At 37.5% G+C, this 18836-nt stretch overlaps 1 protein-coding gene and 1 pseudogene across 3 annotated transcripts; both read left to right on the plus strand.

Annotated features, from left to right (window-relative positions):
- The first annotated feature begins 492 nt into the window (after positions 1 to 492).
- On the plus strand, positions 493 to 11530 carry LOC131356462 (C-C chemokine receptor type 4-like). Of its 3 annotated transcripts, none has more exons than XR_009205015.1 (4): positions 493 to 696; positions 982 to 1056; positions 2723 to 4312; positions 11393 to 11530. XR_009205015.1 is itself a non-coding variant. In XM_058395518.1 (3 exons), exons 2-3 carry the CDS (start codon positions 1004 to 1006, stop codon positions 3747 to 3749), a joined length of 1080 nt encoding a protein of 359 aa, XP_058251501.1. In that variant the 5' UTR covers positions 493 to 696; positions 982 to 1003; the 3' UTR covers positions 3750 to 5897. The 3 variants fall into 3 exon arrangements, 1 of the variants encoding a protein (XP_058251501.1); XR_009205014.1 differs by lacking the exon at positions 11393 to 11530 and adding an exon at positions 4909 to 5897; XM_058395518.1 differs by lacking the exon at positions 11393 to 11530 and having other exon boundaries at positions 2723 to 5897.
- A 6-nt stretch (positions 11531 to 11536) lies between these two features.
- On the plus strand, positions 11537 to 16365 carry LOC131356478 (C-C chemokine receptor type 4-like; annotated as a pseudogene).
- The last annotated feature ends 2471 nt before the right edge of the window (positions 16366 to 18836 follow it).

Below are 18836 nucleotides of genomic sequence, written 5' to 3' on the forward strand. Positions count from 1 at the left end.
AAATATGTATCTCAATATATCAAAATGGCCTGAAATATATATTTATAAAAAAAAAAACAGTGAGAAAAACAGTTTTTACCCACAAGCTAGTATTAGTTAATTACATACAGTGAGTAATGAGCAGAATCGAAATGTAGGAATTAGAGAACATTAGAAGTAAGGAATAGAAGTAAGGATTTGATTTTACAGTAACATTATGCTCCAAAGTGCTCTATTTCTCTTACACCACAGCAGTTTCCCAACATTTACAATATATTACCTTCAGTAGCTGTGAATGATTCAATAATCGACATAACGAACAGATTAGAGGATTCAGCCGTGCTGTGGCGTAGATTCTATTCAGTTAAATCTTCTATTAAACCAGTCACACTTGACTGCTTGTCTTTGGTGTACACTTTCCTTTTTATTCACTGTTGAAAAGGTTGAGAAATTTTGTTTTATCTCTTGCTGCACATCTCATTGCCACAGCTTTTTCCTGAGAACTCAGAAGAGCTAACATAACCACAACCTCAGTGCTGCTGCATAAAGAGAGCATTAGCTGTTAGCTGGGCAAACTAATGAAGTGCTAAGCGTCATACATGTCTCCATAGAGCCCCACACTCATCAGAAAAACAGAAGTAAGAAAACCAGAAACCTCAATCACCAACATCACATTCAGGTTGATGCTGACTGACAAAGAAGTATATTTTCGAAGTTGTAAGTATTTTGGCAACATTTTTTCCCCAGATACCTCCCCCTTTTATTTGATCCATCTGCAACATTAATGCTGATTGCTGTTTGTTGTTGATTTTGTTGATTACTTTTCATCTCATTTTTTCTTCATCTTCAGTGCTAAGGCTTTCACTTTTTTTAAGTTCAGATGCAACTTATTGGATCATTTATTGAGCTGACATTTACCAAATGGTGCAAAAAATCTGCGGTGAACAAAACAAGTGTACTTGACACAGCTATTTTTTTCCTTTTTCTATATTTTAACCACAGTCTGTGTAGAGTTTCATGCTGAATGGCAACGATGTCGAACAACAGCACCACGTTATGGGATGACATGACACCCAGGTGAGAACTTCAGATTCAGATTTATGACCAGGTCATTTGCAGATTTAGCCTTTTTTTATCCTCAATTTTTTAATATGTTATTTCTACATGAGGCCTTCATATGGCAGCACATTTATATGTGAAGGATAAACATTTATTAAAGGATTTTTGGATTATTTGTCTTTAATTAAGAGAGAGAAGTCTAAAGGTTGATAATCTTGCTTGGATTACGTAAGGGCATGTTTCATAAAGTCTTGAGAAATTTTCTACAAGGATTGCATTTGTCATCTTACTTGTCATCTTACATTTGGGGAAGTTGATTTATTTGCTTGTAAATACAAGTAAAGAAAAGAAAGTCTAAATCTAAAGTGACCAATCCAACTACGGTTGTTCTAACTATCCAACTAAAGAACTAAACATTTGAATTTATTATACTATGCATACCTTTTACAACTGGCTCAACTAATAGCTTGAGAGATAAGAAAAAAAAGAGTTTACATTAACAGCATTAATAAATTGCTGTCTAATGATAATTAAAACTTTCTTCTTCTTAGTACAAATTAGTCAATCATGTTTATTTTGATATAAGCCTATTGTAAATTCTCTAACATTTATTATAAGGTTTTTATTAAAAAGACCACATTAATGGACTATTAAAATGAGGGAGAAAAAAACAGGCAACTTCCGGTGTTTATGTGCTTTTTGAAACTCTCTACAGTGATGAAATATACAGAAACGGATGTGGTAGAAAGAATACTTGATCAAGATTAGATGTGCTGATGAGAATTCTCTACTTTAATATTATTATTTCCTAGAATCTTTCTTTAAAATCATTTAAATTTTGGTTTATATTTTTTGGTAGTCAACATAATTAAATGAGGTTCCTGCAAATAGCTTCTTTTTTTTTTTTTTTAAGCAAGGAAACAAACAAATGTATTATTTAATAAAGAAACTTAAAGTTGTGTGTCATATTCAGAGTTTGGTGACTTAAATCGAAATGGTGCAGCTATTTCTATGCGTAGAACATTGTTCATATTCAGAGTCAGGTTAAACAGCTGCTTAAGTCAGTTTTCGGGTTGTTCATTAAGACCATGCGAGATTTTTCATAAGTTGATGCATCAGTGTCTACATCACCTGCTTTTATAAAAAAAAATTATGTTCAAGGCACAGACAGTTATTGGGAAACATAAAACCAAACCTAACCTTAAAATAAAACCAAACACAAAATCATGGTCATGAAATCATAACATGCATTTTTAACTCCTAAATTTGTTTTGGTTTTGTCAGTTGAATTTTAAAAACATCATTTTGCTTATCAGATATATTTTCTTTCCTATGGTTTGAATGATAAGCTGACAAATTATTCATCTGCTACACTTGCACCTCATTTAAGGATCTCTAGTTAAGATGCTGTCTCCTCCAATGCACTCCATGTGAAAGGGATTTTAAAGGGATGATGATTTTTAAATTATGATATAATACTGCAAGATTTTAATATTCTAAAGATTTTTCAGTGAATTTACTGTACATAACATCAACATACTCAGATTCCACGCTTCATGAGTAACTCTCACAGAACATTTATCCTTGGTTACATCTACATTAAGTATTGTGCAGTATTAAATCTTAACTGTATTAACTTAATGGCTTCACATGTCCTAAAACTGACTCTTCTCTCAACTTTCAGCATCACCCTAACAACTGAAGATTTTGTAATAGATCCTGATGGAGCCCCATGTGTATATGAAATCCATGCAAGCCGTTTTGTCCCAGTGCTCTACTCGCTGTTCTTTGTGGTCGGCTTCCTGGGCAACATGCTGGTGCTGTGGGTGATCCTGAGATGTGCTCATATGAAAAGCATGACTGACGTGTCTCTCCTGAACCTGGCCATCGCTGACCTTCTACTAATCTTCACTCTCCCCTTCCTGGCTCACCATGCTAGAGGTAGCTGGGTTTTTGGTAATGGCATGTGCAAGCTGGTCCTTGGTGTGTACTACATCGGATTTTACTCTGGCATTTTCTTTATCGTGTTGATGAGCATAGACAGATACTTGGCTATTGTCCATGCTGTGTTTGCCCTGAGAATCCGCACAAAGGCTTGTGGGATTTTAGCCAGCATGGCTATTTGGATTGCAGCTATTGCAGCATCATTTCCTGAGCTACTGTACCTTGGGGTCGAAAATAACGTGACTACAGTTTGTAGTGCTTATCCAAAGAATGATGACCACAATGATGTTAGAAGTTCAGCCTTCATAAAAATGAACATTTTGGGCCTGCTATTTCCGCTGATTATTGTGGGATTTTGCTACTCGATGGTGCTCCAGAGGCTTCAGACCCTTCGTACATCAAGAAAACTGGCCATCCGGCTTGTTGTCACGGTCATGGTGGTCTTCTTCTTCTGTTGGACACCGTACAACATTGCAGCATTCCTCAAAGTACTGGAGCTGAAGGGAATTTTGGAGCCAGAATGTGAGCTCAGCAAAAAGATACAGCTGATGCTGCAAGCCACTGAAGCCATAGCGTACTCACACAGCTGCCTTAATCCTTTCCTCTACGTGTTTGTGGGGGAAAAGTTCAGGAGGCACCTCTCCAGGCTCCTCCTCCAGACACCATGCGTCCATGTTCAGTGTATGAAGATCTACATGACCCGGGCCGCATCATCTGTGTATTCTTCACAGACTACAAGTGTAGACGAACGCTCACTTGGCATCTGAATGGAGGAACATGAAATCTTTTTTTTTTTTTAAAACTCAGCTTTTAAATGTACATTCAGTTTATATGTCCTAGTGAAAATGAGGAAAATGAGAATTTGTATTTGTGTTATATATCAATCCATTTAGGTAAATAAGGAGTAAAATTTTCATTAATGTGGTACCCTGGCACCTGGAAATGATTTCAATGGCATAAATAGACTGTAATTACATTTTAGATTAAAGCCTGGATTTTACTTGATTTAAACTCCAACACAAGATTGCTACTGATGGTTGATTGATTGATCTCACAATTATATAGCATATTTACTATAGTATACTTAGTATATATAGTATATACTTAGTATACTATAGTATATACTATACTACTATTATATACATTTCTTGAGAAAAAATGCTTATTATCTTGTTACCCCTCATGTAGCATTCAAATATAAGAAAGTGTCTGTCTTGTATCCCAGTTTTTGGCTCACCTACTTTCTAATAGCAGATCCAAGTTTTCTGGAGACACAGCTCAAACACTGCCAACCATCACGATGACAGTGGAAACTGTCTCTTGACTGAAGGTAAGCTTTTGCTCTGACATGCCATCTAGTGGATGTGACTTTGATCCCTTATAGGTTACATTCATATTAAATATTCAGGTAAATATGCCAAAACTGTCCACTTATGTGATTTACAGGTAACATTCCAAGATAAAGATTTGTCCTAATGTTAAAAAGTGTATGCTTGAGGCTCCCACCTCAGTGACAAGGATTGTTATATATAACACCATCCCTACAGTGAAACATGCTGGTGGTGAAATCATGTGTTAAATCATTAAAATTAGTTCCGGATTAAAAAAAAGGTTGTGATTGCATACTAATTCACCCCCATTGTTGTGAAACCCCTAAATTAGTTCGGGCTCCCCCAGCTGCCATCACCAAGCCACATAATTAGTTTAGTATTATGGGCTTGTTTAATATAGAGTTACGACAAACAATCAAGAATTAAGCCTATTTTAGTTCCAGGTTGAAACACTACAGGGAGGGTTAAATACTTATGGTAGCCAACGAATGTAAATACAGTCCTGCTCACCATTAATGGTACCCTTGATGGTTATGTAGATATGTGGAATATCTCCTGAAAAAGTTAATCAATGAGAAACACCTTTTTTCTACAGAGAACTGGTGTTTGATACAAAAGAGCTGATAAACAACAATTAAAAAAAAAACAAAAGGAGAAAAAAATCTGAAAAACTTAAAGCTTGCTGTGACACTGGAGACTGAAGACAAAGGAGCTGTCTGAGGACATCAGAAGTGCTATTATTAGCAAACACAAGACCTCCAAAGGGTATAAGGCAATCTCCAAAGACCTTGGTATCCCTGTTTCAACCGTACGCAATGTTATTAAGATGTTTGCCAAGCATGGAACTGTCAAGAACCTCCCTGGATGTAGGGGAAAGAGGAGTGGTGGAAAAAATACCACGACTAACATCCAAAGACCTGAAGGCCAACCTGGAACAGTCTGGGGTCATGGTTTCAACAAGTACCGTACGTCGCACACTAAACCAAGCAGGGCTTCATGGGCCAAGGCCAAAGAAAACACCACTGCTGAAGAAAAGACATAAAAAGGAATGACTGGTCTTGGACAAACCACAATCCTTCTGGGAAAATGTTCTGTGGACAGATGAAACAAAAACAGAGCTTTTGGCAATGCGCACCAACAGTTTGTTTACAGACGACGCAATGAAGCTTATAAGGAAAAGAACACCGTACCAACAGTTAAGCATGGTGGAGGATCCATAATGCTGTGGGGGTGCTTTGCTGCGTCTGGTACTGGAGGCCTTGACCGTATCACAGGAATCATGAAATCAGAGAATTACCAAGAGATTTTGGAGCGAAATGTCCTACCTAGTGTAAGAAAACTTGGTTTGAGTCGAAGATCATGGGTCCTCCAGCAAGACAAAGACCCAAAGCACACATCCAAAAGCACGCAGGAATGGTTGAAAAGTAAAAAATGGACTGTTTTAAAATGGCCAGCAATGAGTCCTGATCTCAGTCCCGATTGAGAATCTTTGGGGTGAGCTGAAATCTGCCATTGGAAAAAAAGAACCCTGCAAACATTCAAGAGCTTGAACAAATTGCAAAGGAAGAGTGGGAGAAAATAACAGCAGAGAAATGCAAGAAGCTTATAGATGGCTACAAAAAATGTTTGGAGGCTGTTATTGTTGTGAAAGGGTGTGCAACCAAATATTAAGGAAGGGTGCATTTATTGCTGCCCATGCTGTTTTTTCCTTTTTCTTCTTTGAAATTACTACATGCAAGTTGAAAAACAATGTTCTTTGTTTAATTACTTTGGACATCCAGTTATAATCCTGATGATATAATTTTGGTACATTGTCATTTATTCCTGAAGATATTGCACAGGTTATGCATAAAATGAAGGGGTGCCAATAATGGTGAGCAGGACTGTATGTGCTGTAAATATAGCTTTTTCAGAATGCAATAAAAAATGCAGTAAATGCCTTATTCCAAAGTTTTGCCATTATAATTCGGTGATGTCATTTATCAGACAATATTAATTAATATTCATATTAAATGTGATGCCTTATAAAGATTTCAGACAATAATATTGTTTTGTAAACAGTTCTGCAAACTCATTGACCAATGTTTTTTTTTTTTCTTGAAGTCACATGGTGAAAGTTGTTTAATGTGATAAAAGTATCCCATCTGTAGAGATGTTTCTGGTTTTCTGTCAGACTGTTGCATTATGGTGTGCATGTTCTTATTTTTTTTTTAAATAATAATCTTGATTGTTTGCTTCTCTTTTTTTACACTTCTTCCCATTAAGGTACCACCAGATCAAATATTTTATCTAGACATTTTTCTTGTTGCCAAAGCAGCTGCATTTGCAAATTGTGGCACATTAAAGTAGTAAATAAATAATGTATGATTTAAATGTGCATCCTTTTTCTCTTTTTACTTCAGTGTATTGAATTTACAGCAAAACATAATAGCAAATGTTAATTTTGCAAGTCCACAAGCTGAGAAGGGTGTGATTTAAAATGAAAGAGCAATTATTTATATAAGATTTTCATTTTAAAGTCTAGATTCTACCATAAATAAAAGAAATCTCTACTTACAGAAAACCACAATATCAGCAATGAAACAAATGTTATTGTTATTGCATTCTGTTCCAAAACGGGCTAATCCAAAGAATTGTGAAAAAGGTCAGGTGAGATGAAAACAAATAAATTCATAAACAAATGCACAAAAATAAAATTCAAACCAGTAAACAGGAAACAACAGCTCTTATTGGAAATTTTAGGAAATGGCTGTGACAACAAATGTGGATGAGGGTGCCCTCTTTTTTTTTTGGCAATGAATTGTCCCAGGCAGATATGTCAGAACTTGGCTTTTAATGTGCAGCACCCAAAGAACTGGAATCCAACTAAAAACATTCTGGACAATTCATTCAATGTCACAAAGTACATCTACCAATACCACAAGGTTTGCAAACAGTATGATGACCCTGGAGATAGGTGCTGGGTTCCATCTAAAGACATACTGGACAATTAACCCATTATCAAATATCACAGCTATATCACCAGGCTAATGTATTCAGTATTTTACATTTAAATTTTATTTGTCACATACACAATCATACGACAGTACGACTTTCACCGAAATGCTTTTTATGACTGTCCTTGTTATATAAAAATAGTCAGATAAAAATAGAGTCAGAAGTTGAAAAATGGAAATAACAGTAATTCAAAATTCAGTGCATCCTGAAAGTATTTACAGCGCCTCCTTTTTCCACATTTTATGTAACAGCCTTATTCCAAAATGGATTAAATTCATTATTTTCCTCAAGATTCTACAAATACCCCATAATGACAACGTGAAAGAAGTTTGTTTGAAATCTTTGCAAATTTATTTCAATTACAAAATGGAAATATCACATGTACATAAGTATTCACAGCCTTTGCTCAACACTTTGTTGAAGGACCTTTGACACCAATTACAGCCTCAAGTCTTTTTGGGTATGATGCTACAAGCTTGGCACTATTTTTGGGCATTTTCTCCCATTCTTTTTTGCAGGACCTCTCAAGGTCCATCAGGTTGGATGGGGAGCGTCAGTCATATTCAATCGGGTTCAAGTCTGGGCTCTGGCTGGGTCACTCAAGGACATTCACAGAGTTGTCCCGTAGCCACCCCTTTCTTCTTGGCTGTGTGCCTAGGGTCATTGTTCTGTTGGAAGATGAACCGTTGCCCCAGTCTGAGGTCCAGAGCACTTTGGAGCATGTTTTCATCAAGGATGTTTCTGTACATTGTTGCATTCATCTTTCCCTGACTAGTTCCCCAGTTCCTGCTGCTGAAAAACATCCCCAGAGCATGATGCTGCCACCACCATGCTTCACTGTAGGGATGGTATTGGCCAGATGATGAGAGGTGCCTGGTTTCATGCATGACAAGACATGAGCTCAATCCTTCAGTTGCCTTTTGGCAAACTCTAGACCGGCTGTCATGTGACTTTTACTAAGGAGTGACTTCTGTCTGGCCACTCTACCATACAGGCCTGATTGGTGGAGTGCTGCAGAGATGGTTGTTTTTCTGGAAGAGTCTCCTCTCTCCACAGAGAAACCCTGGAACTCTTTCAGTGTGACCCTCAGGTTCTTGGTCACCTCCCTGACTAAGGCCCTTCTCCCCTGATCACTTGGTTTGTCCGCTCTAGGAAGAGTCCTGAAGGTTCAAAACTTCTCCCACTTACAGGTGATGGAGGCCACTGTGCTCATTGGGACCAATGCTGCAGAAATTTTCGTTACCCTTCCCCAAATCTGTGCTTCAATACAATATGTACCAGAGTTGCTACCGGTTTGGTTCTCCCCCATTGTTCTTCTCTCTGTTCCTCTGCTGTTTCTGGTTCCTGCTTCTGTCCTGCTACAGGTGGAGGTCCTGCCAATCACAGTTGCCTGGGGTGGCTCAACTTGGACAAATCAGGAGCAATAACCGGACCAGGGGAGGCAGAGACTGATGTATATAAGCATCTCTCCGTGAAGCCTCAGTCTCCATTTTTTCTTGTTTGTTTCCTGAGGGGGCTTTTTTTGTTTTCCTTTGATGAGAATGATTATTGCTATCTTTGCTATCTTAGCTTATTGTTTGCTAATTTGCTAACTCTGTTAATTATACCTGTTAACACTTTGTCTGGCTAGCCTTACTTACTCTGTTAACTCTGTTAGTGTATTGTTCGTTAGCTTTGCTAACTCTGCTAATCGCGCTAGCCTGTGAGGAAACCTTACTAGTCCTGGTAACTTTGCATCCTTGTGTGTTCTACTAGCTCGCATGTTTTTGAGAACAGGTAAGAATGTGCATGTACCTACGTTTCACCAGGTAGGTATGCCAGCTGTTTAGATACCCTAGGTTATAGGGCAGGTGCCACCCCCTGTATTTATGCTTATTTTAGCTTAGACCAGTGTAGTTTTGTAGTGCTATTAGATAAGTTAGCTGCTAAAATGCAACCTAGGGTAGTCTTCAGTTTTCTTATGTTCTTTTCTTTGACACTGCCCACGTTCTCTTACCTCGTGAGTCTAGACCCCTGTTTGTTTGTTTATTTTTATTTTTGTTTCTGGCGTCTTGTTGTCAACCATGTTTTACAATAAAAATTAAATCCCATCTTTCATATTCCAACATGTCTTGGTTTGTGCTCTGACATGCATGATTATTGACTCTGTTCTTGCGTTTGAAGCTCATGTAGATAATATCACTAGGGTAGCCTTCTTCCATCTCAGAAATATTGCCAAGAAATATGATGTCACTTCATGATGCAGAGAAAGTTCATGAAGTTCATGCTTTTGTTACCTCTAGGTTGGATTATTGTTATGCCTTACTGTCTGTATGTTCCAGTAGGAGCATAAACAAGCTCCAGTTAGTCCAGAACACAGCAGCTAGAGTCCTAACTAGAAAAAGAAGATATGAACACATCACTCCTATTTTAGCCACACTACATTGGCTCCCAGTCAAATTTCGCATTGATTATAAAATTCTGTTAATGACCCATAAAGCAGTAAATGGTCTCACGCCACAGTACCTGAGCGATCTTTTAGTCTTTTATGATCCGCCACACCTACTCCGATCAAAGGGTGCTGGTTACTTGGTAGTACTTCAAGTAGCAAAGGCTACAGCTTTCTCTTTCAAAGCCCCAAAGTTATGGAACAGCCTTCCAATTAGTGTTTGGGATTCAGACACAGTCTCAATGTTTAACTCTAGGCTGAAGACACATTTGTTTAGTCAAGCTTTTAATATATAGTTTTCTTAGGTAAAGGAGCAGATCTGGAAGGTTCATGGGCATAGAGTGTTTGGTGTTCTGGGATATTTGGATGCTGTCGCCTTACCACCCTCACAAGTCGCTCAGGTTTGCTGACTGAAGCGGTTGGACGCTTTATGTCTCAGGAAGCCTTCATGTCTGTCACCTTCTGGCTCTCCCTTTTAGTTATGCTGTCATAGCTAGTCTTGCCGGAGTCCCTGCCTGCACTTTACTGTACACATAATCTGCATTGTCTTAAACATCACATGATCAGAATCATACTTAATATCTTTCTCCTTCTCTCTCTGTCTTTCTCTGTCGAGCTATACACCCCCCTCCTGAGCTCCCAGTGTTTGCCAGTTCCATTGTGACCACTGCCCTACCCCTGGTCAGAGTCTCGTCGCTTGGTGGTGCCCACCGATGCTGTGGATGGATCTGTGTGGACCAGGAGACAGCCATGGTCAGAGCCACTTGGGGACTTTCACACCATCACAGATCTGCCATTTCATCTGTCAGCTTCTGACAGCAAAGAACTAGAGTTTATAATGACCTTAGAAACTACACTGACCTAATAGTTCCTCATGGCCCATTGATTGCTGTTGTAGAAAGGACATTAATCAGTTACAATTACATTATTTACTGTCCAGTGTCACCCAAATGAGGATGAGTTCCCTTCTGAGCCTGGTTCCTCTCAAGGTTTCTTCCTCATATCATCCTAGGGAGTTTTTCCTTGCCACCGTCACCACAGGCTTGCTCATTAGGGATAAAATAAAATAATTTAATAATTTAATTTAATAATTTATTATTATTTCTAAGCATTTAGTTATTTTTTTTATATTTTTGATTTCATTTTTTCCCCTCCCCTTTCTCTGTTTCTCTTCTTTTGTAAAGCTGCTTTGAGACAATGTTCATTGTAAAAGGTGCTATACAAAATATATAGACACGTGTGTGCCTTTCCAAATCCTGTCCAATCAACTGAATTTACCACAGGTGGACTCCAATCAAAAATGATCAATGGAAACAGGATGCGCCTGAGCTCAATTTTGAGTGTCATGGCAAAGGCTGTGAATGTACATGTGATTTTTTTCTTTTTTTTTTCTTTTTTTTTAATTTGCAAAGATTTGAAACAAACTTCTTTCATGTTGTCATTATGGGGTATTGTTTGTAGAATTTTAAGGAAAATAAAGAATTTAATCCATTTAGGAATAAGGCTGTAACATAACACAATTTATAATGTGCAATATACAGCAAATTGCAAATTGATGTCCAGCTGAGGTAGTAGGTGTTATGTGGCAAGTCCAGAAAAAGGGCCCTAGGTATTCTCCTGGTTAAGAATAATTCTCTTCTTGTTTGCCTTCTAGGAGCAGAAGCACTTCCCTGACTGCAACAGAGAGAAGAGTTCATTGTTGGGACAGCTGAGGTCCTTCATTATCTTCCTGGCCTTGCTCCAGCACCGCTTGCTGTATATAGTCTCCAGGTTAGGAATCACATTGCGGATGGTACGTTTAGCTGATCACACCACCCTCTGGAGAGCTTGCCTGTCCTGCTTGGTGCTGTTTCCAAACCAGGCTGTGATGCTTCCTGTCAGGATGCTCTCAATGGTGCAGGTGTAGAATATCTTTAGCACCTTTGAGGGCAGTTTAAAGTCCTTTAGGCGTCTGAGATGGTAAAGACGCTGCCGAGCCTTCCTCACCAGGGTGTTGACGTGACAGGACCATTACAGGTCCTGCGTAATGTGAACACCTAGGTACTGGAAACTGTACTGAAGTCCACTATCAGCTCCTTAGTCTTGCTGACCTTCAGGAGGAGATTGTTGTCCTGGCACCATGTATCCAAGTTTTTAATCTCCTCTTGATGGGTTGTCTCGTCGTTGTTGGAGATCAGGCCCACCACCACAGTTTACAATAATGAGCACTGAATATTTGGTAGAATTGGGTAGAATCAAAACATAAACATCAGATAATATTTCTTGCTAATGTTATTTCTTGCCATTTTCAATGTTAACTAAGCATAGATTAAATGTAAATAAGTTGCTACTGTAACCAATATAACTAAGTTACATTTAGTGTTGCACAGAAAGTGCTAGAAAACCTAAAGTTACTGTATTAGGAACTATTAAGTGTTCATACTTCACATTATGGCCTTTTCCATAAATAATCTTATGAAATCTTTTCAAGGAAAACTTATTAACAGCATTTGTTGTACAATACTCTGTGTACATTTTTGCTTTAGAAAGTATAACGTATTAGGCTCAACTTATTATTGTAGCCTGAAATAGTATCAGAGCTGCTAACTTTGAAAATTATTCCACACATTGACCAATCCAAAATGTTTGTTAGACTAATCCACTAAGTTCTTATATCACTGCTGAAATTTTGAGAAATTCAGTTCTCTGCTGAGACTAAAATATATATTACCTTGCATCTAATAACCACAAGCCTTCCTGAGTATACAGCTCCAGACTCATCATAAAAAAACAGAAGTGTGAAAATCAGAAACCTCAAACTTAAGAACAGGCTTGGGTATCTCATATCTCATTTGACTGTGACTTGAGGCTTTATTGTTGAATTCTGTAAGTATGTTGTGGTAGTGTTGATCCAGATAACTAACTATTGTATATAACTTTTAACTATTACCTTATTGTATTTAGTGTTGCTTGTTGTGTGATATCTATTTTGTTCATTGTTGAATGCATTCATGATGACCTCCATGTTTTCTCTGATTTATATTCAAAGTAGAGGCTCTGCAGTTCAGCAGAATACTAATTCATACTTTGCGTTGGCATTTAACATTACAGGTGTTTACCCTACTTTTCATATTGGTTTATGCATTTTTCCTTTCTGGTTTTTTTGTCGTTTTCTGTATCTTTATCCCTAGTATGACTGTTAAATGCTGAATACCAACGATGTCGAACATCTCTGATTATTTGGACAGTGTAACATCCAGGTAAGGACACATTCAATTCCAAATATCAAAGGGAGTTAAACGTACTTTTAAAGCAAATTAAAATATTTTCATGCATGTAAATTTGCCTTCAAGAAAAGCAGTACTGAGAATACATCTGCTTCTGCTAGGTTTTTGCTTGTCTTCTTACAATTAGGGGAAGTATACTTGAAACGAATGGACATATTTCTTTAAAAATAAGTATGAAGTTGTTTTGTTTTGGTTTGAGCGTTTCCACCTGTTGCAGCCCTATTATTAATTAAAAAAAAAAAAGAATTTGGGTCATATTGAACTTCATATCCATGATAGTGAAACGAAGGAAAGTGTAATTATTCTGCACTACATGTCACAGTCACTTATATTCACAAGGTACTAAACCAAGCTTGTGAAAATGCATTGTGCGGCATGTGGTATGTTTAGCATATTTCATATTATTGATAAACAAAGTCATGTTTATGTATTTTGATGTATTTAAGTGGCATCCTGTAGATGTTTAAGTGAATTTACAGCCCCCAAAAAAACTTTTAGCATGACATATTGTCTGTACACCATACTTACAGACAGTGGCACTTGATTGATATTGCTTCTTGTTTGAGTCAGTAAGAAAAAGAAGTAGCTGAGACACACCTTGTATTATAGTGCATAAATCAACAATTATATCTGTGATCTGAAGGTGTATAATTTTAGTGTATAATACCCTATGTCATGTACTTATGTAATAATATGTTTATTTTTAATGATATAATTTAAGTATAATGATTAAGTTAATTTACTGTCTATTGTCTTCCAAATGAGGATGGGTTCCCTTCTGAGTCTGGTTCCTCTTAAGGTTTCTTGCTCGTATTATCTCTGTTTTTTGTTTTTTTTATTACCTTGCCACAGTTGCCTCAGGCTTGCTCATTAGGTATAAATGTTAGAGATAAATAGTAACTTAAGTTTAAACTTTAGAATTTTTTCTGTATCTATACGTCTGTAAAATCTGCTTTGAGAAAATGACCATTGTTAAGTGTACTAGACAAATCAACTGAACTGAATTAATAACTCTTTCCTTATACTTTACAGCATAATGACAACAGAGTATTACTCTTAAGAATATGACCCTGAGGCAGAACCATGTAATTACAATAAAGCTGGACAACATTTTCTCCCGGCTCTCTACTCGCTTTTCTTTGTGGTCGGATTCCTGGGCAACATGCTGGTGCTGTGGGTGATCCTGAGAGGCATTCAGATGAAAAGCATGACTGATGTTTCTCTCCTGAACCTGGCCATCACTGATCTTCTGCTACTCTTCAATCTCCCCTTCCTGGCTCACTATGCAAGGGATACCTGGGTTTTTGGTAATGCCATGTGCAGGCTGGTCCTCAGTATGTACTATATTGGATTTTATGCTGGCATTTTCTTTATCGTGTTGATGAGCATCGACAGATACTTGGCTATCATCCATGCTGTGTTTGCCATAAGAATTCAATCAAAAATGTTTGGGATTTTAGCTAGCATGGGCATTTGGAGTCTAGCTATAGCATCATCATTTCCTCAGCTACTGCACTTTGGGGTCGAAAATGATGATACGCTAGTTTGTAGTGCTTATCCAAAGTATGGTGACCACAGTGATGTTAGAAGTACAGCTTTCATAAGAATGAACATTTTAGGCCTGCTAATTCCACTGATTGTTGTGGGATTTTGCTACTCAGTGGTGCTCCAGAGGCTTCAGACCATAGATTCTTCTAAAAATCTGGCCATTCATCTTGTTTTTATGGTCATTGTGTCTTTTTCTGCTGTTGGGCACCGTACAACATTGCAGCTCTCCTCAAAGCACTGGAGTTTAGGAAGATCCTGAATCTATCTTGTACAGGCAGCATTAATATTCAATTGGCACTGGAAGTCACTGAAGTCATAGCATACTCACACAGCTGCCTCAATCCATTCCTGTATGCATTGTGGGGGAAAAGTTCAGGAGGCAACTCGCCAGGCTCCTGCAACAGATGCTATGTGTCGATGTGCAGTGTATGAAGAGCTACATGACCCCAGCTGCATCCTCTGTGTATGCACAGAGCACAAGTGTGGATGAACACATAGTTAGTATGAATGGTGGAGGAGCATGACATTTTATTCATGCAAATAAATCTCATTTAGTATCATCTTATATATCTTTTTATATATTCCTGTTTATATAATCTGTACTTTTAGGTAAGTACAGATTACTGTTCAATGCATTTCTATAAAGCATACTTTCAGAAAAAAGGGATTGATATACTGTATCAATACTGTATCAATATACTGCTAAAAAAAAGGAAAGGTACAGTATGAAACATTAGTGTTAGATGAGAACAGACACTGATGCCAAATGAAAAATCCTGATATGCAGTCATTCAGATAATCCCAAATGTGTGACTGTATCTACAAATGTGAGTCAAGTAGAAGCAGGAAGCAGAAGCAGGTCACTCTGTTTTTTTCCCTCCTAACCTTGGCAAACCATATATTTCTTGATTTTGCTTTGTACGCAAGACACATCACAAGGGTCTCTTAGTTCTTTGTGGCAAGAGTGCTAGAAAGACCCACATATAGATGTTTTTGGTTAGGTGCCCACATCCTTTTGGCCTGTATGTATCTTTAACTTGTAAAAAAAGAATTTAGATAAATATTTAGAAATATTTAAAGTATACATAAATATTTTTTAGAGTAAAGCTTAGATTTTATTTGCTTTAACTATGTGTATATGCACTCAATATTGCTGTTGATTGTTTAGAGCGTCATTTGTGTAATCAGAAATGACCAGTGTTTAGAGTTGTCATATACATAAACTCAAGAACCGTTTACCTAGACAGAAAATACAAGGAAAAACTATGTAAACTCTGGTAAACATGGCAACAACAAAAGAAAGCAGATCTTAAATATGGTAGCTGATGGGGAAACATGAAACAAGTTTGAATCATTAATGAAACATGTGACATGGTCATGTGATGTCCTGGTTGATGGGTAATGTAGTTCGTCTCTTTTATTGTGCATAAATTGCATATTTCTTCACTATTCCAGACAGTACAATTAAGTACACACCTTTTTCTCCTTTTTCCTTATTATGGTTAGTGTTTGAGTTTGAAACTATTGAAATGTCAGTACTTTTTACTACTGCATATGACAAAACATGTCTGATGAACTGGAAAATGTTTGACTCTGATGTGTCATCTGTGAATCCCGAGATATACACAACATACAAAGATGAACTATTTGTAGCTTTCTATGTAAAAGTAAAAAATATCTACACTTTTGCACAAAGGTATTATTCAAATTCATCAGATTGTATAAGAATGTATTTAAAATGTAAAACTGCTAGTTCTAATGAATGTTAGACAGTGCTGCACTGGATTGCTTTATTTTTGTAAATAAAATTGTAAGGACAAACAATTAGTTGTCTTTGTCGAACTGAATAATTATGATTATTATTATTTGTGGTGGTGGTGGTTTATTTTTATGTGGTATATTGATTATTAAATGATTATAATGGGATATTAACCCTCACCTTCATAACAACATTTCCACAGTGAAACATAGTGTTGGTAGCATACCATTACCTTTGGACGACATTAGAAATATTGAAGTGGGAGGCAAAATCCACACAGTTTGCAAAATTATTTGTAAAGAAAAACCAAAAAGGTTTGTGTAATTCACTGCTGTTGCTGTGAAGCCCATAATTTTGTTCAGCCAATTGCTCCCAGAAGTCATATAGTCCACAGCTATTTTGTGTAGAGTCCTTACTAGTAGTGGTGCTTATTAATACGTATTTTTACTATGCTCATCCGTATTCCTCATGAATTCTTCAACAACTGTTGCATTCTATTGTATGCATACTTTCCAAAGAGATTGTATGCATGGTCCTTTCTTCCTCCACGCTTTGCCCTTTCCACCACTGTACTAATGGTTAATCTTGTTTCCAGAACTGTTTTTGGCTCATCTCTGTACTCCTTGGTGAATTTGGCTTTCTGATTCTTACAGCTGATGAATGATTTTTATTTTGAGTGGTTTGGCCTTTATAGTTCTGCTCTCAAAGTCCTCTTTGAGCAGTGGATTTTTCAGTCCTAGCAGGAACTGAAGACACCTTACTTGTGATATCTAGCAGGAACTGAAAACACATTCAGTAAAGACTTGCCATCACTAGGGAAGAAACACTGCATGTGTTGATGTCTATATAAGGAACTGGCTGGCTTAATTTATAATAATCTGCAAATTGTGTTTAAAATTTTGTGAAGTCAGATAGTCTTAAACAAGGTTATTAAATGTAAGCACACATATAACTGACTGCCTAATATATAAATGCAGAGATATTATATACCTGCTATTTTGGTGAAGAGGAGGGTGGGAACAGAGACAGTAAAAAAAACATTTTTACGTGAGTGCTAATCTCACATTAATTTTTGTTTTGCATGCCTGAACCTATAAATCCTGCTCATTCAGACCACAGCATGGACACTATTCAGGTGAACTTATTCATCAAAATCAGAAACACTTTATTTGCCAAATATAAGTACAAAAAAATTGAACTAGGCATATCAGCACAAAAACATATGCAACAGATAAGTGTGTGAACATAAAGTCATACAGACCTACAAAGGTGCAGACACAAATACTGTACAATTAATGATACAAACCGTTCGATACAACAATACAAATAAGATAAAATACAAAACCCTGTCATTTAACCACAACCTTATGGTACAGCTGAACTCAACCAAGCCAGAAACCATGCAGTGACTTTCGATAGACCAACTGTACAGACCACATTTCTGCATGCAACTACTGCAAGGCACTACTCCCGGGCATCCCAGTCAACTCCGTTAAACCCTTTCAGATGATTCAAATTGCAGGAGGATGCCTTGTTTTTTCAACCACTCCAAAAGGACCCACGTCACAACTCTCTTCGTTTTCCTCCAATGGCTTTCTGTAGCTGCCCCACATCAAATTCAAGGCATTAATGCTCACATGCAAGGACTTATATGGAACAGCACACCACAACACTCTTTTTAAGGTTTATTCTCCCTCCCACTACTTCTACATGAATTGACAGCTGCTATTGGCCAGTCTGATTTCTTTCAATTTACTGAAGCCTGGTCTTTAAGCTAAAGGAGGCTGAGGTAACTGATGATAAGATGTTTTTGTTGAAAAGCTGTGACAAAGCTAGACGAGTTTTTGTGAGGTCCGTTGAAGGCAGTTGGTGTTTAGTGATTATGCTTATTATGTTTATTTTCCATTTGAGGTCTTTAAACATGTTGGTCTTTGAATTTGTATGACTCCACCTTAATGACTGTGTGGTTGCTGAATTCCAGGGGGTAATGGGCAGATGGTTTCTTACAAAAACAAGCGCCTCTACTGTTTTCTGTATATGTTGCTTTCAGTAAAGACAGATGGGTGACCTCATTCCCGTTGGCAGATCCACCGTTATTGCTAACGAGGCTTAAACTGTGTTATGTAAACTGTAACTGCATGTTACAGTTGAAGTTTATATATATCTGCTGCCTTGTGGAGGCCCACTGCTGATGGATAGGGTCCCATTGTATTAAAGTCAGTGACAACTGTATTAAAGTCAGTGTCTCAAACATGACACTGGCACAGGAGTGTGGAGAATAGACATAATTAAGGACATAGTACATACTTCTCTTTCTAGGATTTCAGTACAACCAATTTAGGTTATATTGTCCTTCTTTGGATGGGTGATGTTGAGCTTGAAAGAGAAGCCACAGTTTGACCGGGCTCATGCCCAAACCCAATCCGCCACCCAGACCCTTCATCGTTAGGGTTCACTTCTACCACATTCGTGAACAGATTCTCCAAATGGTATGCCAAAACGGAAAGCTTGATTGATGGAGCTTG

Source organism: Hemibagrus wyckioides, linkage group LG01 (assembly GCF_019097595.1).
Source record: "Hemibagrus wyckioides isolate EC202008001 linkage group LG01, SWU_Hwy_1.0, whole genome shotgun sequence".
Lineage (NCBI taxonomy): Eukaryota > Metazoa > Chordata > Actinopteri > Siluriformes > Bagridae > Hemibagrus > Hemibagrus wyckioides.

Bases quoted from the DNA above. Each gene is read 5' to 3' on its own strand.
- LOC131356462 (XM_058395518.1), top strand. From the start codon at position 1,004: ATGGCAACGATGTCGAACAACAGCACCACGTTATGGGATGACATGACA. The intron at 1,057-2,722 runs GTGAGAACTTCA...CTCAACTTTCAG, and splicing joins TGGGATGACATGACACCCAG to CATCACCCTAACAACTGAAG.